The 26,050-nt window shown below is 30.5% G+C and overlaps 1 protein-coding gene across 1 annotated transcript in view; it reads right to left on the reverse strand.

Annotated features, from left to right (window-relative positions):
* Positions 1-15,288: 15,288 nt before the first annotated feature.
* The window catches only part of LOC143055602 (uncharacterized), a 49,133-nt gene continuing 38,371 nt past the window's right edge, over positions 15,289-26,050 (reverse strand). Inside the window, exons 3-4 of the mRNA XM_076228767.1 lie at positions 19,495-19,639; positions 15,289-15,559 (exon numbers count right to left, since the gene is read on the reverse strand). Coding sequence (XP_076084882.1) covers positions 15,422-15,559; positions 19,495-19,639 — 283 coding nt within the window. The 3' untranslated portion in view covers positions 15,289-15,421. The remainder of the gene's footprint in view (positions 15,560-19,494; positions 19,640-26,050) is intronic.

A 26,050-nucleotide genomic window follows, 5' to 3' on the forward strand; every position in this document is an offset into this window, starting at 1 on the left:
TTTACTTTCTGTAGTCTTCACATTTCAAAGGTAAAAAAGTAGAAGAATTATGATTCAACGAGGTTTTCTCTGTTCATGTCAAAGAGTTAAACTATATCACCCTGTATAATAAAATTGAGAATGGAAATGGGGAATGTGTCAAAGAGACAACAACCCGACCAAATAAAAAACAACAACAGCAGAGGGTCACCAACAGGTCTTCAATGTAGCGAGAAATTCCCGATAAGCCCGATACAGATGAAACCGGACGTTGACGCGTTCGAATCGAACACACCGTGTAACACTGAGTTCAGAAAGTAAGGAATTAATAATTTTAAAGAAAATCCAATATCTATTCTTCGCATATTCTGTTTCAATACATTCTTTGCCATAATACTCATTACTTACTCCAAGGTTATTGCAATTTGTGACATTTTTGTACACAAACATCGCAAAACGCACGACAATATAAATGTTAAAACGTCCTTGATTATTTTTAAATATTCAAAACTTAATGTTTTTCGTGCCTCATAGTTTTAAAACATACATTTTTGAAAATTTCATAATTTAAAATTAACACATTTATAAAAATCGTTGGTTTATGTTGTATCTAGAAACAAAAAAAATACAAGTTTAAAAGTGTCTTCGTTTTCATGTTGTGTACGCTTCGTTGTCATAACATCTTTTGATACTGTACGCTTCGTTGCGACAATATTGCGTTTGTCAATGAATTTTGCATATATTAAATTATGCGTTAATATGATTTTAACCAATATATATTTTAAAGAAAAAATAATTTACCACCATAACATGCAGACAGCAACCCATAATATCCATTGTTTGTCGAAACACTCTTGGGGGTATTTTGTACATGCAAAAAAGAAATCCTTATGTATACTAAAGTGTAAATTGGTAGGAAAACACAATTATTCGAGATGCAAATATCACGGACTGAGCATACAGATACACAGGTCTGATTTCTAATTTGATATCATTTTTAAGTGTTTACCATACGACATTCAATGGGACGCACTACGTTTGCGCGTATTTGTGGATTAACATGTTTTACGTTTGCGCGCAGCTTTTGATTACATTTGCGCGCATTCATTTTACAGCTAATCGCAGGTAAAAATATAAATAAAAATTAAATTAAATTATAAATGACTATATTTTTTGTATTTTCATAACAAATATGACTATTACTAATTATTAATTTTAAAAATAGTTTTTTAATTCAAATTATAAATTATATATTGTTCATATTGAATTCTAAAACCAAGTGTAAACTCCGTTATAGCTTAAGGTCAGGTAACAATAAATTGGCTATGACTCAGATTTTCTTAAAATTTTGCAAATGCGGCTTGATCTCCTTTTTCCCTGCCTTATGAGACTTATACTAATGGAAAGGGTACTGATACTTGTAAATAATTGAACAAATATATAAATAAATAAGTATTATTACCTATATTTTACGTTAGTTTCCCTGAGTTTACCTGTCAAAAAAATGCGCGCAAATGTAATCAAAAGCTGCACGCAAACGTAATGATTTTTGCGCGCAAATGTAATGGTAATGCGCGCAAACGTAATGCATCGCTTCAATGTACGGGTACACCAATGTCCCAGCTGGTTAGGGGAGGGTTGGGTGCCCGCTAACATGTTAATATCGCCATTTTCTGTATGTGCCTGTCCGAAACCAGAAGCGTGTAGTTCAGTGGTTATATATATATATTTTTGTTCACTATTTTATGCATAGATTAGACCATTAGCTTTTTTCGTTTGAAGTGATTGGCATTTGTCATTTCGGTGTGTTTTAAAAATGACTATGCGGTATGGGCTTTGCGCATTGTTGAAGGCCGTACGTTGACCTATAGTTGTTTGTTCATTTTTGTGTCTTTTGGTATCTTGTGAAGAGTTGTCTCAAAAATAAATCTTTTTGATATAGACAGCAATCAAACATAATCAATGCATTATAGGCTGTTGGCCTGAATAGCAGAGGTGAGTCCAAGGGGGTCATGGATTACAATAGAGTTACATTAAGGCTAAAGAGTATGTGTATACAATGAACATGTTATTTATAGCCACCGTTGATAAGTAATAGTTTCTCTAACGTGGAGATATACAGATGAAAAGATAATTCTTAATATTAACTGGTTTGCTTTCTTCGAATATGTATTTTTTTTTTTTTTTTTTTTTTTTTTTTTTTTTTTTTTTTAAGGTATAAAGATTATGCTTAATTTCCTCGAACATTTCAGTCTTTCTACTGTGGTGCCAAAATCTAACTAATTGGTCAGTTTTGTTATTTTAAGCATCTTAAAGTCTATACCCATGCATCCATATGCATTTCATTGAAATTTTGACTTATTTCGGAGAAGACCAAACTTTAAGGGACCATATGTATATTCCACTGTTACCCTTGGCGTTATCGGTAAATTATGCGGTTGAGCAAAGCACCAATCATCAAGACTACCTTACCTTTGACATTTGCCTTGTTGCATCTTGCATGTCTTTATAGTTATCAATAAAAAATAAAACGTTTCAAAGTTGGTACTGAACAATTTCTAGACCACTTTATTTGTTAATGACACGTGTACGTAATGGCTGATTGTTGGTTGCTTAACGTTCACTTGCAAACATTCCATGCATGTTCAAGATAAGCACAAAGCAGCACCACATACTTCATGTAGGTCCAGGAAGCAGGCCCTCTGGAATTACACCAGGGATGTTTGGACTGCCACTGGATAAAATGAGGTATATTGAATAAGGACACAAATTTTGCCTTGCAACAGGCCATTGATGGACCCCTCATAAAGTTTTCCCAAGGTTCGTACAGTGTAGAGAGCGTAGTGCTCTCTCTATACGATACATAGGATCTTGTATTCCCATTCGGACTGGACTTGACTGCGTACTTTAACATCCCACACATCTAACCGGGTGACCAACTTCGGGCAGGTTCTACTGCCGGTCGGAAAAAGACCAAAGTGATCATATCTACTTAGGTCTCTCAGTCACCATTTACCAAATTCTTACATAGATGAACAAAAATAATTTGGCTACAATGTAGAAAGTTTTGCTGTACCTGTTAAATCAAAACATCACTTAACATTATTACAATATATGCACACTTATGAGAACTCATAAGATCGTATATACTCTCGATACTGTTTACTGATATATGGCATTGCACGTTAAGTTAATGCGTGTTATTACGTCTTTACGTGTTTGCGTTAAATATATACTGACTGATACTTTAGTAACATGATTTACCTTTTAGTTGTAATTTGCTTTGAAATAACTTTCAGTTACTACAATAAAACTTTTGTCAATATTTAATGTATATGGTTTTTGTGCCTGGACCGACATTTTGAGTTGAACCAATTGCAATTATACAGTTGTTTTCATCATGTTGTGCTGTTACACCAGTATGCCAGGTTTAGGAGAGGGTTTGGGGCTCACATGTTTAATTCCGCCGCATTCTTTTTTGTGTCTGTCCATCGTCTGGAGCCTCTAGTACATTGGTTATATAGATCTGTCATATTTTTTTTCGTTGATAAATGATTTATATAACGTTATATATAAAATAAAATAGAAGATGTGGTATGATTGCCAATGAGACAACTCTCCAACTCTCCACAAGTAGCCAAAATGACACAGAAATAAATAGATCACTGTACGGCCTGCAACAATGAGCAACGCCCATACTGCATAGTTAGCTATAAAAGTCCCCGAATTGATAATGTAATATTATTCAAACGAGAAAACTAACGGCCTTATTTATGTATAAAAAAAAGAACGAAAAACAAATATGTAACACATCAACAAACGACAACCATGCACTTAATTACAGGCTCCTTACTTAGTTTTCTAGTTTTATATGTTTCACCTTCTTTTATATATCGGGGCCTTTTATAGCTGACTATACGGTATAGTTTTACTTCATTGTTGACCTTTGTATGTTGAACTATAGTACTTGCTTTATATACCTACATGTTCTTCATTTAAACTTTGGTGGAAAGTTGTCTCACTGGCCAACACACCACATCTATATGTAAAAATAAAACAGTTGGAATGCCATCTAAGGCACTCGGCAAACTAAGTTCAACGAGCTCCTATGGCTGCTTTTGTGTAGGCGAATTTGGACCGACATCGGCATTTGAAAGAGCCTCAAATTGTGAAAAGAAATAGTCATTAAAGTTCTTTTTTGGCAGTACTATACTTTTTGAAATTTTATTTCCTCCGGAAACATATTTATTAACAGTTTATTTCATCTGGAATAACGTTGAAAGTCCCAATTTTCAATAGAAACATTCCTATTAGATGTACACCGGTTAAACATTGTAATTTTGGCTTTGGATGTCTGATAAATTATGTTCAACTACTTCGACTAAAGTAACAGATAAAAATTAACAATAACATACAGAAAAGGGTCGTCGATGCCATTTCGAATACTTTAATAAGAAAGTGATTTATGACGGTTTTTGTCAACGAACTGTACAGTGATTATTTTAAAACGCACAACGAACTCGACACATTTGGTGAGACGAACGATACAGTAAGAGAAAACTTTAAAAGAAGTATGTTATTGTGTTTATTTTGAGTTTTAGGGAACATTTGAAGGCACGTAGTAATTCGATGTATAGTTATTTATTATTGCTTAAGGTATTAATACGCAAAAGTGTATGCACGAAAAGATATTCCGCATTGTTTATCTCATAAAACGTATGAAATTGCACCATGTCTGTGCGTTTTGTATCTAGCAGTTTTATCAAACGTTCTAAGCAATATCTAAAACTTACAACAACTGTATAATTGAATAAATGAACCAACTTGCACATTGACATATTTATAGATACTCAAAAAAGTTCTACAGAGGCATTCGAAATTGTTTTCATCCCAAATGTTGTCCTGATTATCGCTTCGAACGCGTCAACGACCGGATTCATTTGTATCGGGGTTATACGGGGTGTATATGTGTTGCTTTAATTATACGCAAACTCGGAAAAGTACACTTTCAAAACACATAGTTACACAATTATAATGATCTTCTAAGGAACGACATCGTATTTGTTGCGAATCTTAGACACTTACGAAATCGCCGTTAATTCATATTAGATAGAATTAGATAATAGCGATGAATCATTTAATAGTGCATATTATGAGCAATTGCCTTTAGAATATTTATAAATCGTTCACTAACATATAACATGATTACCTTTTACACTGAACTATTAGCACTTTCTATGCGTAATTCTTTATAAGACAGCTATTATCGTATATAACAGCGCATGACTTATGCATGATAAAATATATTTTCAATGAAACATGTTTAAAGATTGCAAGAGATAAATCATGAAATTACTACAAGTTCTAAATATTCAAATTTAAAGTCAGTTAATTTATCACAGAGGTGGTGAATACATATTCTTAACAAACAACAAACAAACAAAAATGTTCTTGCCAGGCAGAACTATAATGTATCTGATGGGGATCGAGAAGACCTATGGCGCTCATTTATATTTGATAGCATTGGGTGAAGTACCTAATTCACCCACTACAACATTTCATGAAACAATACGTTTAGTAAAGTTGTAAAATTATAAACAACACACTGCATTATTACCTTAAACATTTAATTATAGTGCGGGTATGTGTTAATAGTTGGTATATGTAGAAAATGGGGAATTAAATCTGGTGTTATAGCCAGCTGAAACTCTCACTTGTATGACAGTCGCACAACATTCCATTGAATTATTATATTATTTTGACAACGATGTGTGAGCAAATCTAACAGATATAATAGGTAAAAATGTCAAAATGGCAGTCACATTGTGTTATATTCTTTATCACTATAAAACAAATAAATATGTCAATAAAGGAAAAAAAAAACAAAATGTCACGAGTGAATACAACTGTCAAATTACTGACATGGTACAACCTGGTTGTATAGCTACCTACATCATGTATTGTAATTACATTAGTACGTGCATATTATTAAGGATTCAACCTGTTTTAAGTTAGCACAACGAAAACGAGCAGTGGTCCTGATAAACTTCGAATATATAATGTAATTGTAGATTTAGGATGAAGCGTTTTGATTTTTAAATATATTCTCCTAACCACAGTAAGTATTTCTGAAATCTACGCAAATACCAATTTCTATTCAAGTGTTTTTTTAAACACATTTTGCCTTGAAATGTGATGAAGAAAATGTCATTGAAAAGGAGTTGAAGCAAAAATGCCACAAAGCTGTTTAAAAAGAAACAATCGTTAACACCATCAACTTGAACTTGAACTTTTTGTTCAGAATCCGCAATACGCCGTAAAGTTTTATGTTTCTCTAATTGTTGGTAAAAACTAAAATCACAAAACTACTTAACTCCAAGGGAACTTTTTAAAAAGTCTCTAATTGAATGGCTTCTTTTATTTTTCGACAGGTTACATACTCTGTGGTCAGACATCATTGTACTCGGTAAATTACAAGCAATCAAAAGAAAAGAACTAAAACCGAATGTGCAATTTGTGCAATTGCTGCAATTTGTTGTGATAGTTTACTATTTTCCGAAGATTTAGTCATGTATAGAAATACCGAGTACCGGCATTTCTTCGCACAGAAATGGTAACCTGTCAAAAAAATATAAAAACCAGAGTCAAAAGTCGTTAATATAAAATTGGTCCATTTCTTAATAACACAGCTACTGTGAAAAGATCAGCGCACGACGTATGAGTAATGCAATTAACTTTCAATGAAACAATTTCTAAGATTGCAGCCGTTAAATCGTTAAAATAAAACCAGTTTTTAATATTGAAAGTGTTTAAAGGCAGTTATAAGCCTTGTGTGCATGTTATCACAAAATTGTGTAGTATAATGATGTACCTGGTTCCCTCTTCTGGTGAACATAGAAATGAGGTATTATAATTCAGTCACTACAAGTACTATCACATCAGAACTTTCTGTTGTTATCCTTTTGCTAATTGTTTTTAGGTTTCGTGTCAGTCTGATGAGGAAATCTTATTCCCAAAAATGAGATAACAACAATACCGAATTCTAAGGAATATGCATAAACTGTTAATACAGAGAAGTGTCTCGTCTTTTTGTAATTTTGTAATTTTGATAATGCAAATGTTGAAATTAAAAAAAAAACAATACTTGTAAGTTATGCAAATATTCTAAGCCAATAAATTATTACTGGTGGTACATGGCTAGAGATCTCCATGGATATGAAATATTAAATGCTAATTCAACTATATAACAACACACTAGTACCATTTACTTATCGTAAGTCGTTCCCTTTAAACAAACCTGAACACACACATTAACTTGTAAACTATGCAAAAGTTTCAAAGTCAATAAACAAACTGCATATTGTTGACCTAACATTAGTGGTTCCCTATCGACTGACCTTATCACCAACTCATACATATAAAGTAGGCAAATGGTTCGAACTCAATAAATAATGACTGAGGAGACAGGGCCAAATTATCACCATGGAAATAAGATGTGCCAATGTTAATACAACTGCATTACAATTAACATTGACCTACCACAAACGGTTCTACATAAAATAGAACTAATACCTTGTTGACGCCGCTGACGCCTACCTATGTCCGACTGTTTCACTCCTTCAATGCGAGACAAAATGGAAAGTTCCTCATAACAGGACAGTTTAAGGTTAGTTGGAAGGTTAATATACTTTACATCCCAGCTCCTTTGTTCTACCAGGGGTGATCTGAGCCGGATCACCCCTACCAGATCATCCTAGCTGGAGTTTTCTTGTTCTGCAACCTTTTGGAGGGAACGTTAAATCCACAATAAAACTTAGAAATATTTATACAGAAAAGACTAACTTTCAAAATTAGTGTAGAAAAAAATCCAGTGTGATGGGATTCGAACTCAAGACCTCAAATCAAACCCCTACACCAGGATGATTGGATACAAGTGGAGCGAGTTGGTAGATCTTTATTCAGTGGTTTATTAACCCTTTTCATAAATAAGGCGAGTTGTCAGACTGATTATTCAATGGGGTTTTCATAAGTGGGGTGAGTTTGTAAACAGTTTGATGCAGACCATGCATTTTTAAATGATATGACACATATATAAGATAAACATAGTACATGGAGGTGTGTGGATGTGTGAACCTTGAGACAGGTTTTATGCCGTCTCTTTCTGTATGTGTCTGTCCCAAGACAGAATTCTGCAGTTCAGCGGTTGTTGTTGGTTAATGTCTGTTATAGTTTTTTTCAAACTAGTCGGGGACTTTTAATGCAGACTATATAGTATGGATGCTTTTCTCATTGTAAAAGCCATATGGTTGTCTATAACTGCTTACATCCACTTTATTTGAACTTAGTGTGAACAGGTGTCTCATTGACAATAATACCACATCTCCCTATTTTTTTATGTCAGAATATTCAGGCGTTGGTATACAGGAGGTCAAGGTTCCATCCATTACAATCATCTCCAAACAAGCAAATAAAAGTTAATTGTTAATTAACTATGTAGATTGTTGTAATTGTCATAAATAATAAATTAATCATAATATTATGATCAATTGTTTTTACTTTCATGAGCATATCTTCCTTTTTGTAAATAAACAAATAAGACAGCTGGTTTTCCAGTTGTAATGGTTTTACACTAATCATTTGTGGAGCGCTTTACAGCTTGCTGTTCCGTGTGATCCAAGGCTCCGTGTTGAAGACCGTATTTTGTAATGGTTTACTTTTACAAATTGTGACTTGGATGGAGGTCTCATTGGCACTCATACCAAATCTTTTTATATCCATAAACAAACACAAATAAAAATGATATCATTTATTGGTCATTCATTTGAACACGATAATCAAGTAAGTGTATGTACATAATTTGGTAAGAATAATACTAACTTTCTACAGTCTGTCAACATGAAGCATTAGTTTTAGTACACAAAATATATTGAAGCTCTGTTGAGTGTGTACTTTGAATTCTTTATTACTCGTTGGATACCAATTTTCGTGGATGTCATGGGAACAGGTGAACCACGAAATTAAATGTTTGACAAATGACAAAGTTTACATAGGCTTGTATGCAGACTAAGCCAAAATCACAAAATTAAATATCAACGAACATGCAAGTTTCCCTTAATCGACGAAAATTGGTACCCACGAAAATAAATGAATCCTTAGTAACTAAAAACAAACAGAGATGACTATTTTCAAAATGGTGGTCAAGATATAATACCAGTAAAGATCTATTCAATACAAGGTAAACTTCAATGTGTGGGGATAGTTTATTTACTCTATTCTAAGAATGCAAAGCTATTTATAAAAACAGAGTATGCAAAGCCTTTCAGACAGAACCATACAGGTTTCTGTCTTAGTGCAGAATAATGAATAATAGATGCAATTAGTTTTCATTGACATTATATATTAAATTTTGAACAATTGATGTTTGCCTTAAGGGGCATCAACCCAGAGGTTATATCACAATGACATACTAAAAGAAATCAATAAAGGTCAATGTTGACGGACATTAAGATGAGTTAAGTTTTAATTCCTACTAAATCATGATTATGATTGTCTGATATTTTTCTCCAAGTCCCCTGTGATTTCAAACTAATACGTGTATCCCTAACCCCAAATAATTGTCTATAATCAATAAAATCATAAATCTATTATCACTAGAATCATAAATCTATAATCACTAAAATCATAAATCTACAATCACTAGGTTGATTAATTTATGTATATTGTCCACCAGTGATAAAAAACAAAATTAAAATCAGTGAATAAAAAAATAGCATGAACTAACAAAAACTTAATTAAAATTTATTTTTTTACTAATCATTTTATCTATTTTAAGATATTAAACAATGAAAAAAGATTAATAATGATTATTCTATAAATCGAATAATTCTTTTGAAACTGCAATTAAAGATAAAACCAATTACTTTAAAACTCATATTTACAAAAACCCACTTATTTTTAGTCACATGTTAATTGCCTATAACAACTCAAAGAAAGCCAATTTTAATTTCTTTTGGTGGGGGTCTTCATCAGTACATTTTGATTATTTTTTATTTTGATTGAATTAAAGTGCTTTCTTCATCAAGATTCCCTCTTTCTACATGTTATACATTGCATATTGAATTCTAATTTAGAAATAGTCAATTTTCATGATGAGGATATATAAAGATATTCCTTTAAAAATTACATAATTTTTTTATGCGAAATAATCTATATTTTTTTAGGTATTTTTCTTGTATTGCTTTTTTAGTGATATGGGAAATGTGTAACCTTTTAAAGAAGATTAAACAGAATTATGAACAAATGTCTATTTTTTCCCCTATATACATATATGATGCATTAATGTAAGAACCGTTACCTTATTACTTAGAACATAATGAATTGTATGACATGTGTACAATGTAACCATGGTAACAGATAGTCAAGAAAATGTAACAAGAATAAGTAAAGCCTTTTAAAACTTTACAGCATGCTAATTAGACCATTTATTCTGGATGAGTTCATATTGATTTTATTTCTCTCAGACAGGAAGGGAAAATCTCCAGTCAACTTTGACACCTGAATTCATAATAATTTGTTTAGTTCAAAACTTCAAAATAATTCCAAACATCCAGAATGAATAGTGAAATTTGGCAAGTTTTAAAACTTTATAAGTCAATAAAACAACATTTTCATAAGCCATAATACAATATACTTTTCTGTTTTCTAAAAACATATCTGAAGAATGAAATACCCATCAGATGGGTTTTGGTGATTTTTCGGAATAAATAAAATCTGCAAATAAAGTATTGATTTTTTAAGAGTATACATATTCCTCCTCTTTAAATGAAATTATTGTTTTTGTAGAACAATAAATTAAAATAATTATTCAGTTATAACCGCAAAGTTAATTAAAATACTGATAATATTTTACACATCCAGACTAAATACTTGTTGTATTTTGTACTGTTAAACAGTAAAACAATTATTTTTTTCAATGTTTCAAAATAATATTCCATAATTTTACAATAAATATAAGGCACACAATTTAATAATACAAAAATCATTTATATACATTTCAAATAAATCAAATCATGTATTCTATATGAAGACTTAAATTCTATAACATAACATGAAGATGGATATGGTTTTAACCTTTCACCTCTAATTTATAGGTCATATGACTACTTGATGTCATCTAATTGGTGAGATTAAAATTCAGACTATGTCACATGCATGACCATGTAAATGGGTCCTGTATACAATTTTCTCTTTTTACAGTACACTCAAGATGATGAAACTAAAATTAACCAAAGATAGTGTTATAGGACTTCCTGTAAAGTAGTGATTCGGGGTGAATTCTGATAAATTACAAATATGCAGTGAAACCTCTCTAAACCAATCTTGCATAAACTACAAGTCTACACATCTAGAACCTGAAGAAACTGAACTTCTGTCAAAACCAAACAAAATTTTAAAGTTTGGTATAGACAGGTTTCACTGTACATAAATATTTCAGTGCAAATCATTCACCAGCAGCATAATTCACTGCAAAAAAGTGAAGAATTATATTTGATCAAATCATCTTCTGTGTGTTGTAATATAAGACACAGCCATTAATTCTAAAACAATTAAGAACTTACAGCCGATTCCATTGAGTGTGTAGCTAAAGGTAATAACTTTGGTTAGCTTGCTTGCTAGCTGAACCGTGAAGTCATTATTAAGTCAGGTATAATACCCTGCTTTCGAAGTAGCATAGTCCAACAGACAAATTGATTAGTTTTCTGTCGGACTAGTCTATTCTTAAAGTAGGATATTTTACCTAACCTAACAATGACTTCACGGTTCAACTGACAAGCAAGATAACCAAAGATATTACATTTTGCTACACACTCAATGAAATCAGCTGTAAAGACAAATTTTTCAAAGATACTGTAACCTGGCTTGACTATGATGAATGATAAAATGAATAATTATGTGATTATAAAATGATAAAATTGTGCATAATTACAGAAGTGACATCACAGATATAGCATTCAGACGTACTTCTACTGTACTGTACAAGTATAAAATACAAATATAAAGCAGTTTTACTTTACCGGTATCAAACACTTACATCAAACAAGTCATACATTCAGTTTTGTATTGATTACTTCCCTTTATAGATTTCAATTATCTCCCCTTGATATAAGGGTAAATTTTTGGTAAACATACATTTAAGATTGTTCACAAAGGGAAATAACTCTTAAAGTTAAAACTTTTTATTTTTTAACAGTTACTTCCTATTTTTTATGAAGGTAAACATCTCTATAAGGCCCTTCTTATATCCAACACAAGGGAAATATCTTTTTGGAAATAAAGAGAAATAACTCTTTTTGTTTGAAATTATCTCCCTTTACAGATTAATAATTCTTTAAAGAGCATTAAATTATAGTTTTCAACAAATAAAAGAAGAATATACTAATAAAGAGCTGTAACAAATACAAAACAAAAATATGGACAAATTACAACAATACAGTCAAACAATACATACATATATAAGTGAATAGCAAATCACTTTGAGGTGGTACCCAACACAACAGGGAGATAACTGTGTAAAGTCAGCTAAACGTTTTAATTACGTTGTGTTGTAAAGGGAATATCAAGCTTCTCAATGATCAAAATTGGTGTTTGTCAAACTGCTATATAACAGTGTAATTTTTCTGACAAAACGGTTGGTTTAAAATTTTTATATTTATGTTAAAGGGAAAAGGTAAATAAGTTGTCAAAATTTTATGAAAATTCAACGAGCAAAATTAATTTCGTGAAAGTGTTGGGTACCACCTTAATTTACAAATAGATGAATACAGTTATTGTTATAGCAAACAAAGTTTTATATGGTTCCCACAAATGTAGACTCCAAAATGTGTGTGAATTAAAAGATCTTTTCATATAAAGTTGTTCAGATTCTAAAACCAAAAAAAAAAAATAACCACTTTCAAATTGTTTTAAATGTTATATTTTGCATAAAAATCACTGTGGCATCTTATATTGAAGTGGTATAAATGTATACTGTTGGATGTCTCATAATCCAAAAATACAAAGCTCTAAGGCCATAAACTTGCATAGTGACTTTTTTGTTGTCAATCAAATTTCAAAAAAAAAAAAAATAATAGTAAAGGTTAATTCATGGTTTAATCTAAATTGTCAAGACAGGTGAATGTTTTCCTTTTCAAGTCATTTATTTTGGTCCCAATCAACATGGTTGAATGTAAGTAGTAATTCAAAAAGTCTGTAATAATCTTGCAAAATATTCAATCAATGTTGTCCAATACAGCTCAAAAAGACATTTGACTGTAATACATGCTTGCTTACAATATAAAGACTTTTAGAATTACTATTTTAAAATGTAACAATAAATATGATATGATAATATTTTATGCGTTTTTTATGAAAAATGCAAAAATATAATTCCTTAGTAAAGATTTCCCAAAGGATGTTTTGCACTTTTATTAATCATAATCTTCATTCAAATTTCAAGAATTTAAAATTATCTTTTCCGCATACATGACATATTACATCATGAAACTTATCAATAATTCTGACTGATTCTTAACATGTTCACTCATTATTATTACAATTGATTAATAATTGATTGCTTAAGGTCCTTATTAATATAATAATAAAAAAAAATCCATATCTAATGATTATAACAAACATATTATCATGATTATATACCATTTTTTCACAAATATCTTTTGAAATTATACAAAAAATGTTAGCACAGTCAGATAAAATGAGATTTACTTTTAGTTTTGTTAGAGTTCCATGGAATCCAGTGCCTCACTACTTTATGTTAGCATTGGAACACATTTTGGCATTTTTTTAAATGGAGTTATCTCCCATTGTTTAAAATTAAACATTTTTTGTTGATTTTTTTTTTCTGGTGGAAATTGCAGAATCAATCTGAACTATAGTCTAACTACAAGTTTAAACATATTAAATATGATCAGATAATGCTGCAGTTCTATGTTCATGTCAGGATCGATCTAAGAGTTAAATACATTGACTAGAACAATAGACGAAAAACATATTAGAACTTGAAAAAAATAACAAAGAGAAACTAAATTAGAAAGCATTGTACATAATTATCTATTATTTTTTCTTAATTAAATTTACAAATGATTTAAGCATGCATGCTTACTTTCATCATACAAGCAATATTTTCATATATACATTTTAAAAATTAGCACTATACGGACTGAAATTTGAGAACTATTGTCAGTTATAATTTCCATTAAAGCTACAGGACAATTACATAAGTTATTGTTATTTTGTAATTATAGATCTAGAGAACAAAGCACTACAAAAAGATATTTAAAAATAATCTATTTTTCAATTCCACTTTTTTATTTAAAATTTTTGTAATAACCTAGATTGCTTTGGACTCTGACAATATGCCAAATTACAATATTATTAGTCTTACAGATTGTCCATTCTATGTAAATTATTAAAGACTGTGAATTTTCCATCACTGATTTAGTTTTGTGTATGCTAGATTATTGATTATCATATTCACCAAATGAACTGTAAATATATTAATCACTGATAAAATACATTTATATTTTTGATAAAAAAAAAAAAAAAAAAAAAATCTTCCATCCTTACATTTGTTGTGAGATATGAGCTACTTCCCCTTAGGTTGAAAAACAATTTCAGACTGTGATAACTATCAGTTACACATTTTTCTTGAATGATTTTTATAGTCTGTTTCAAATTTGATTTTTTAAGTCCATTTATTATTTTTCTCAGCTAATTATATATATATGAACAGATTATAATTTTGTAGCGTCAATGAAAACATGGCATTAATTTTTTTATGCCATTTCAATAGAATCAATTATACACCATGTCTAACTTATCTAATGCAGAAAATTAAAACTTCAATGCAATGTGGTAATTGATAAAAATGATTGTGAAAGGATGCACTTAGTCACATTATATGCATCAATAAAAACGTTGCATTAATTGCTTGGTCTACAGAACTTACGATTGACTTAAAGGAGAAATAACTCAGCCATAGAAAACTGATTAATAACATACAAAATGGAAATAATTATAACCAATGTAACTTAAAGGCCTGTTCAGACTGACCTGGTTGCACTAAACTGTTTTCAGTGTTTAAATGTCAGCTTATCCATAAAATTCAATGCTATTCTCTATTGGGTTAGTCAATCAATGTTATCATGACCAAATCATTTAAAGCACTGTATATTATTGATTGCTTGAATAATTATTTTTTTCTGGTTGATTGTCTTCAACATGTTTTCCACACTGAATTCTATCTATATGGAATGCTACACAATGAAAAATAAAACAGTCATGGTTAAATCTAATGCAATAATCCAATCATGAAATAAGGCAATCACTTTTCTGATTAATCACAATCAGGATTGTACTGCAAGAATGTATGTTTGTGTAACATTTGTTACGTTCGCATAGCCATGCACTGTATTGTATGTATCCAGCCGAACCCTGACGGCATGTCGTGCCACACAAAATTCTCCCGTGTACGATTCAGTAACACACGATTCTCATTGTGAAAGTCACATGATGCATTACTAACCTGAAAAGAGAACAAAAATCATAATAAATTATTATTAATAATAATAAGGTCAACATATTTAGCTTTAATTTTAGTTCCTTTTGGTAATATGACTGATCGTCCAACTGGTATAGTTCTTTTTCATCCCTGGCTTTCAAATATTCTGATTTGAGCATTCTTGGTAAATAAAGGTTAATCCAAAAAAGAAATTCTGACCCTATGCATTTTATAACATGTTGCTTTCATATCTTTCAGCCTATTAAATGCAAATTTATACTTTTTTGAAAGTTTCAAGATTTTTTTGTGAATAAAAGAAGAAGTGTTTATTTTATATTTGCATCAACATTTTTTTGTAGATTAAAGAGCAATAATAAGACTAAGTTTCTCTTTAGATACATGCAGGATCCAATACTGGTTTGCATAACAGACTATTTTTATAGTCTGTTGTTATATATGTAGTAAGTAAAATTTCACCACTGTCCCCAAATTGGTGGTAATGTCTGATGGGAGTTGCATTAAAAAAAGAATTACCACACCATATCCAAAATTTACAAAGGACATAGAAATGTTTGTATTTTGCAGTAGAGATCATAGTGAGGACCAGCAAGATTTTCTTCAAAAACTGCCAGACGAAAAAGGAATTCTGCTATACCATAGCTATGCCGGTTTTGCTTTTTCTTGAATGCCAGATGGTGACCTTATACATGCTCAGATAGTTGTTAACGTCAATGTCATTTGGACTTCAGTGGATAGTTGTCTCATATCACAGTCATGTATCCCATTTTAATTATTGTTATATCGATAATTATGAAATGAAAACATGATTTACCAGAAATTTGAAAAAGCTAAGAAAAACAACATACAAAATGAATCACGATGCAATCTCTATTAAAATTCATTCCTTTATTATTCTATCCTATGATTGCAAGAGAATTATCTAACAAAAACAAACTTTGACTGAATAATTGACAGAATTTTGACTTCCAGCCGTTTTCCTACTGTTCATTCAATAATATTGATCGGCAGATCTCAGCAAGATTTCCCAATTGCCTCAATTATTTCTTTTCAATTTCATACAGAACTTTACAGAACATGTAGAGAACCAAATCCTCCAGAGGGAAAACAGAGTCCATCAATTGAAAGTTTCCGAGCCGAGTCTTGATTGTCATTTCAATTACGATTGTTGATTTCATTTATCGTTTCTCTGAGGATAAAGAAACTTGATACTGTCTGATATAAATGAAAGCTTTGAAAGGATTGGTATTGTGTGGGATTACAAAGGAAACTGCTTTTGGATTTGTATCGAATAAACCATCATGATCGTATTATTTACTAGTACGGCTAGTGCATCTGTTAAAAATAAGATACTAATACAAGCTGTACATGGTTCTTAAAAAAAGAGAGTGGTAGTTTTTTAGCTACACTCTGCTCAAAGGGCTATGAGATACTTAACGCACTGAGTTGATACTGCTTCTGGTGGACAATAAGTCCTCCAGGGTATCATCAGCTCAGTTGTCAGTTCTATGGTTCTAACATGATTAACCAGATGCTCCGCAGGGCGTAGCTTTATACGACCACAGAGGTTGAATCCTGAACGGTTGGGGCAGTATGGACACAACATTCAAGCTGGATTCAGCTCTAAATTTGGATTGTGATTAAATAGTTGACACAGCATAGGTTTCTGACACAGAATGAATGTGTTCTAATGAACTTAAAATTTTTGTTTTCTCTTAGAGCAATTCATTATGCTGTTGAATATTAATCCTCTCAAAAAAAATGTTTGAAGAAATTTTCTTTTTTATTTATGAAATTTCAAATGAGAAAAATTGAACCCAATTTTTTTAATCACATCCCCCTTTCCCTTATTCCAAAACTAATCTCAATTAAAATTTCTAATGGAGTTTGCAACAATAACTACTCATTTAAATACATCATAAAATATTAAGATGTAAAAAAACTGCTTGTTATCACTGAATGGTAAAGATTATTTTAATTTATCAGTTGGTAGTAAAAAGTGAATATACATTGTATATTGTATATAACAAAGATTTAAGTTGATTCTGGACAAAGAAAGATAACTCCAATTAAAAAAAAATCTTGCTATTGCACAATATTTTGCAATTAGATATTTCTTGCTTACTATTCCGGACAAAGAAAGATAACTCTAATTAAAAAAAAATTTGCTATTTCACAATATTGTGCAATTAGATATTTCTTGCCATTGCGCAATACTGTGCAATTGAAAAGACTTGCTATTGCACAATACTAAATATAATAATTTTAGATCCTGATTTGGACCAACTTGAAAACTGGGCCCATAATAAAAAATCTAAGTACATTTTTGGATTCAGCATATCAAAGAACCCCAAGATTTCAATTTTTGTTAAAATCAGACTAAGTTTAATTTTGGACCCTTTGGACTTTAGTGTAGACCAATTTGAAAACAGGACCAAAAATGAAGAATCTACATACACAGTTAGATTTGGTATATCAAAGAACCCCATTTATTCAATTTTTGATGAAATCAAACAAAGTTTAATTTTGGACCCCGATTTGGACCAACTTGAAAACTGGGCCAATAATCAAGAATCTAAGTACATTTTTAGATTCAGCATATCAAAGAACCTAACTGATTCATTTTTTGTCAAAATCAAACTAAGTTTAATTTTGGACCCTTTGGACCTTAATGTAGACCAATTTGAAAACGGGACCAAAAGTTAAGAATCTACATACACAGTCATGACAGTTAGATTCGGCATATCAAAGAACCCCAATTATTCAATTTTGATGAAATCAAACGAAGTTTAATTTTGGACCCTTTGAGCCCCTTATTCTGTTGGGACCAAAACTCCCAAAATCAATACCAACCTTCCTTTTATGGTCATAAACCTTGTGTTTAAATTTCATAGATTTCTATTTACTTAAACTAAAGTTATTGTGCGAAAACCAAGAATAATGCTTATTTGGGCCCTTTTTTGGCCCCTAATTCCTAAACTGTTGAAACCAAAACTCCCAAAATCAATCCCAACCGTTCCTTTTGTGGTCATAAACCTTGTGTCAAAATTTCATAGATTTCTATTAACTTAAACTAAAGTTATAGTGCGAAAACCAAGAAAATGCTTATTTGGGCCCTTTTTGGCCCCTAATTCCTAAAATGTTGGGACCAAAACTCCCAAAATCAATACCAACCTTCCTTTTGTGGTCATAGACCTTGTGTTAAAATTTCATAGATTTCCATTCACTTTTACTAAAGTTAGAGTGCGAAAACTAAAAGTATTCGGACGACGACGACGACGCCAACGTGATAGCAATATATGACGAAAAATTTTTCAAATTTTGCGGTCGTATAAAAACAAAACTTTCTAAATTTGCACGTTTATAAATTTGACATCATAAAGAAACTAAGGTTTCAACTCTGTCAGCCAAAGTTGGCAGTAGAAGGATTTAGCTATTACAAATGTATTTTAGGTCAATTTTGATTATACTAATGTATAGCTCAATAACTGTTTCGGTTTTGTATAACCATGGCTTTCAAATATTCGGCTTTTAGCTTTGCTGATGAAGGTAAATCCTGAAAAGCACTGTAGACGAAACGCGCGTCTGGCGTATATATATACAAAATTTAGTCCTGGGTATCTATGATGAGTTTATTTGAAGGCATGAAATTTATATTTGTTCATTTTTTAAAGACTATCTTTAGTTTCTGAAAAAAATTATGGAGTTTTCTGCCTCAGTACATTTTTCAAAGGAAGATAACCCTGCGAAGAGAATGTAGCAGAGATATATACCTCTTGAGTTAATGTTTGCATTATATAAACATCTAATAAGAGAATCTAGACCTGTGTCAATTTTGGTTTTTGTATTTCGTTGATTTACTGTCTAATTAATCTTTTTTTTTTTGTAACCATCATTTATTTATGAAGGGAGTTGTTCCCCTTTGTATTATTAACACTTACAATAGCTGCCCATAGAGTTCTTTTGACTTCTATAGATCTCATCATTTGTCTACATAATTCTGCTAGCTCATCAAAGCCTTTTGTTTCTGTACATTTTGTGTCTATCCCTTCATATAATCCATAGGCCATGCGCAAATTATTCACTCTGAAAAATACAAAAAGAAATATTCATAAGACCAACTTTTAGAAAATAATTTTCATATCTTAAACAATTCAGCCATCTAAAAATACAAAAACAAAACATTTATAATTAATATGTTACAGAAAATTAATTATTCACTCTGAAAATACAAAAATATTTCATCATCAAAATAAATCAATCATCATAGAAAAATAGTAATCACTAAGTCATGGAAACATTATTCACTCTGAAAAATACAAACATAATTCATCATTTGAAAAAATTTCATTTATTGAAAGAATAAAAATACATAATTAATAGGACATGGAAAAATTATACACTGAAAATTACAAAAATATATATATAATTCATCAGACTTGTACACATTAAGAAAATAATTCATCATTTAAAAAATAATCATCTATCTAAAAAATACAAAAATAAAACTTTAATTTATAAGTCACAGAAAAATAATCACTCTGATAAATACAACAACAAAATACTTTTCATAACACTGACAAATTAGGAGCCCAATCCATCACATTTAAATAGATCAAATATCTAAATGTACATGATGTAGGAAAAGAACACATAAAAGAGGACAATTTAGGCCATGTTCATTATTCACTCTAAAAAATACAATACAATTAAAATATTATTTAAAAGATACCTATATATATATACATCATCCATCAACCTGCAGTCATCTATCAAACATTTAAAAAGAAAAAATGATAATATATATATATATAATATAAGGCCAATGCCCATGTTATTCACTCAGTGAAAAAAAAAAATTATCGATCATAATATAAGCATTAAGAACATAATCTATAATGATCATCATAATTCATATAATAAATCTATCGTCATATTAAATGCTGCTGATCCACACTATAAATCTTTCTCTCTAAGTTTAATTTGAAATTAAATTTTATAAAAATGAATTTAAAAGTCACCTAAAAAATGAATAAATAGGTAAATAACAAGGAAATAAGAGAATATAATGTGTTTATATCATATAACATGTCCTTAAAATATCTAGAGACTCTTGGTTCTAAATCAATAAGATTTAACTCCAATGATATAAGTCCTCAGCTTTGTCCTCAGGGAATATCATTCATAGTAAGCAAGACATCATTAATAGCTTACTGTCAGTTCTATGATAAATACACAGATCTGATGATTATTGACTCTGTAAGCAAGAGAAATAAAACATCACAGAGAATGAATTATACATTAGGGATTTATATGTGTTTTCTCACATAAATAAGCTTTTATAGTTATGTAATGTGTTATTTTAAGTTTTATAATTATAGATCTGTTGTTTAATGGTGTATGCATTGTCATAATCCATAACTAAAACAATGTGAAAAAAATTCTGCAAAATTGATGTAACATGCATGAGGGTCTCCATGGGGGTCCTTCACTTCTTTAAATGTGTATAGTAATTCTTTTTACTTTATATACCACTTTTCTTTATTCTTATTATTTTTTTTTGCCTGTTATTTTCATTTTTTTTTTTTTATTATTTTTAGCAGTCCCATTTATACTCTTTTCTTGATTTTTCTCCTTTTTTTCTCTTTTCTTTATTCTACCTTGTTTTCTGAACGTTTTACCCATATGACCATCATGTATGTAACCTTCAAGCATACAGCATAAATAAGACATAAATAAGCAGCTGCAACATGGATACAAGATTCACATAATATTATATCATAAAAGAAGTCCTTGAAAGTCCTTAATAACTTAAAAAACAATAGAGATCATCATGCAACAATATACAAGAGGTTTATGAAATATGTATAGGCTATTTCATGCAAGCTATTGAAATTTTGTCTTGTAATCAACAGTACAGTGAGAGGTTGTCTTCCCCTTTTTACATTTGAAATTCTATAACCCCAAAATGAAAACCCAGAAACTTTAAATATAAAGAATTTTTTTGCCAGCATTTAAATTTCCACATTGCTTGGAGATTTCATAATAAAAATTGATGGTTAAAACGGAAGTGTCCTAATGTTTTGATGGATATACGTTCCATTATTGTGTGTAAGCCAATTTTTAAAGGAACCAGGTGCTCCGCAGGGCGCAGCTTTATACGACCGCAGAGGTCGAACCCTGAACAGTTGGGGCAAGTATGGACAAAACATTCAAGCATGATACAGCTCTGAATTTGGATTGTGATCAAATTTTTGACATTACATGGTTTTTTTTTACACAAAACAAATGCCAAGATTTAAAAATCAATTAAAGATTTCTTATTCAAACTTTTTAAATCTAAAATTAAATAGTTGACACAGCATAGGTTTCTGACACAGAATGAATGTGGTCTAATGAACTTAAAAGGTTTTTTTTGCCTTTGAGCAAATCACTATGCTGTTGAATATTAATCCTCTCAAAAAAATGTTTGAAGAAATTTTCTTTTTATTTATGAAATCTGAAATGAGAAAAATTTAACCCCCCCCCCCCTTTTTTTCACATCCCCGTTTCCCTTTTTCAAAACTGATATCAATTCAAATTTCTAATGGAGTTTGCAACAATAACTACTCATTTAAATACATCATAAAATATTAAGATGTAAAAAAACTGCTTGTTATCACTGAATGGTAAAGATTATTTAAATTTATCAGTTGGTAGTAAAAAGTGTATGTATACATTGTATATTGTATATAACAAAGATTTAAGTTGATTCTGGACAAAGAAAGATAACTCCAATTAAAAAAAATTCTTGCTATTGCACAATATTGTGCAATAGGATATTTCTTGCTTACTATTCTGGACAAAGAAAGATAACTCTAATTAAAAAAAAAATTGCTATTTCACAATATTGTGCAATTAGATATTTCTTGCCATTGCACAATACTGTGCAATTGAAAAGACTTGCTATTGCACAATACTTAATATAATAATTTTAGATCCTGATTTGGACCAACTTGAAAACTGGGCCCATAATCAAAAATCTAAGTACATGTTTAGATTCAGCATATCAAAGAGGCCCAAGAATTCAATTTTTGTTAAAATCAAACTTAGTTTAATTTTGGACCCTTTGGACTTTAATGTAGAATTTGAAATTTGAAAACAGGACCAAAAATGAAGAATCTACATACACAGTTAGATTTGGCATATCAAAGAACCCCAAGGATTCAATTTTTGATGAAATCAAACAAAGTTTAATTTTGGACCCTTTGGACCTTAATGTAGACCAATTTGAAAACTGGACCAAAAAACTTCAATAATCAAGAATCTAAGTACATTTTTAGATTCAACATATCAAAGAACCCAACCTATTCATTTTTTGTCAAAATCAAACTAAGTTTAATTTTGGACCCTTTGGACCTTAATGTAGACCAATTTGAAAACGGGACCAAAAGTTGAGAATCTACATATACAGTTAGATTCGGCATATCAAAGAACCCCAATTATTCAATTTTGATGAAATCAAACAAAGTTTAATTTTGGACCCTTTGGGCCCCTTTTTCCTAAACTGTTGGGACCAAAACTCCCAAAATCAATACCAACCTTCCTTTTATGGTCATAAGCCTTGTGTTTAAATTTCATAGATTTGTATTTACTTATACTAACATTATAGTGCGAAAACCAAGAAAAATGCTTATTTGGGTCCCTTTTTGGCCCCTAATTCCTAAACTGTTGGGTCCTAAACTCCCAAAATCAATACCAACCTTCCTTTTGTGGTCATAAACATTGTGTTTAAATTTCATAGATTTCTATTTACTTAACCTAAGGTTATTGTGCAAAAACCAAGAAAAATGCTTATTTGGGCCCTTTATTGGCCCCTTATTCCTAAACTATTATAACCAAAACTCCCAAAATCAATCCCAATCTTTCTTTTGTGGTCATAAACCTTGTGTCAAAATTTCATAGATTTCTATTAACTTAAACTAAAGTTATGGTGCGAAAACCAAGAAAATGCTTATTTGGGCCCTTTTTGGCCCCTTATTCCTAAAATGTTGGGACCAAAACTCCCAAAATCAATACCAACCTTCCTTTTATGGTCATAAACCTCGTGTTAAAATTTCATAGATTTCTATTCACTTTTACTAAAGTTAGAGTGCGAAAACTAAAAGTATTCGGACGCCGGACGACGACGACGACGACGACGACGACGACGCTGACGCCAACGTGATAGCAATATACGACGAAAATTTTTTCAAAATTTGCGGTCGTATAAAAATTCAATAAAATCAAATAGGTTATCTCTGTATCATGCTAGTGTAGAAATTTTCCTCTCAAATCAGTGAAACAATTATGAAGTTGTTGACACATGTGAACCCCCCCCCCCTCCTTTTTGTTTCCCCTTATTTCAATTTCAAGTTTAATAACTTTAAGAATATAAAATTTATGTGTTTCAATTGCATGATGTTTCCTTAATGTACAGTGGAAAATATTTCATGTGTGTCCTGAGGTCTTCTGAGGATAATCATTTTATTCTCAAACATTGTACATGTATCTAAATCTCATATATAGCAATAGACCAAATAGAATGATACTTCCTGTGTGACATGTGAACAGACAGACAGACTGGTATGTCTTATTATTAAGCTTAATACCTCAATTCAAGACCAAGACATTAAAAAGTACCCATAACCTAAACCAGGTACAATCATGAAAGCAAACAATTGTACTTCTAATGAAATCATTATGGAAAGTCATGAATATTTTACAACTACATGGCATTCTATTATACAATAACATTAATGGAAATATGTCATAAATACAATATTGTTTATAACATTTTCAGACTTGCAAAAGATGGTTATTTAACTATTTATGGCCTAAAAGAGACATTAGGGATTTCCATAATTTTACAAATTATGTTTTGGTTGGAAAACAATAATGGATCTCTGTCTTCTATCAAACCATGGCACAACTTAGGAAACGGTAAAAACTAATGTTCATAATGGTTGTTTAGATGACATTTAATAATGGTCACAATGGCATGAAATTGGTAAAATAAGATATTTGATAATGTCAGAGTACTAATAATAGACAACAATTTTAAAACAATAAAACAGAATTATAAAAAACTGTAAACAAAATTCAAACATTATAGAAATTAAATGAGAATATCTTTAACAAACAGCAAAAGCATCAGTAGGTTTATTAAGTATTGTTGCTATATTTGAAAACTGTAAATTAATATTGGAAAACAACCTTTAGGGACGACATCAAAAGTTCAATGAAGGATAAAAAACTTAATTCCCATAGTTTGTTCACTGACCCCCACACCCCCTCTCTTAACTTAATTTGGGAAAAATTGATTGACCAATAAGGATATATGTAAAATCGATTTTACATTAACAAAACTTGCAGCAATGTTGACCCCCATCCCCAAACTATTTGATTTAAGTTTTTTATCCTACATCGATCTTTTGATGTCATCCCTTATACTGTCTACGAACTGAAAATAATAATTATATATATTATATATAAGCTCTTCCTAAATTAATCAATGAAAGCCTGCTTATATTAACAGAGGATCAAGTTACAGTTAGACTTAGCTTGCATAGAGTCATTGGAAAACTGTAATAGTGCACTACTTCATACTTTTTGACAATAAAAGTTATAAAGGCTAATTAAATTTCAATACCTTAATTAACAGCAAACACTATAACTTTCTAGGTGGTAATAATTTGTCAACTTGCCAATGCATAAGTAAACATGGTATTTTAAGGAAGCTGGCTTGTCATGTTTTAGATTTTTTGTCAGATTTTTGGAATCCTCTGGTTTTATCCATTTGAATGCCTTGAAAAAAATTTGCCCGGTGACCCCCATTTTTCTTTTTATGAATCTTTTACATGTATAAGGATAAGCCATCTGTTAAAGTCTTATAAAATTTTAATTACTTTTTAACAGTTTTTGAGAACTTCAACTTGTCAATGATAAAGCTATGAAAAGTCAAGAGAGAATATTTTCCCGCCAAAATTTCAATGGCTAATATTTCGAAAACAAGCACGGTGACCTATATATTTATTTTGCTCTTTGGATTCCTTTATTAATCCCCTATCTATATAAACTGGTGTTTTGAAAAGTTAATTATTTTGAAACTGAGAAGCGAACTCCCTTAAATAACAAATCATCTATATTTTGGTTTGCAGCTATAAAAAAACGGAAAAGAAAGTCTTGAATAATGAAATTAAGAATTTAAACTACAATAAAATAAACAAAATAATAATAAAAAAATAATTTTGCCAGTTCTATTTGTCCCTTTACAGTTTAGACCACCATGTTTTTGAGATCCCCTTATGATAGAAAGTAACACAGTGACTTTATTTAGTTGACAAAAGAATAGCTAGCAGTATTTTCTTTATCTTTCAAATTCTCAAGGTCTTGAGATCTTTGAACAATTTAACAATTTTAAGGCAATGATTTTTCTTCTTCAATTTTCAAGCACTTGAAAGTAATTCAAGCAAACAT

The sequence above is a fragment of the Mytilus galloprovincialis genome, chromosome 12, assembly GCF_965363235.1.
Source record: "Mytilus galloprovincialis chromosome 12, xbMytGall1.hap1.1, whole genome shotgun sequence".
Classification (NCBI taxonomy): Eukaryota; Metazoa; Mollusca; class Bivalvia; order Mytilida; family Mytilidae; genus Mytilus; species Mytilus galloprovincialis.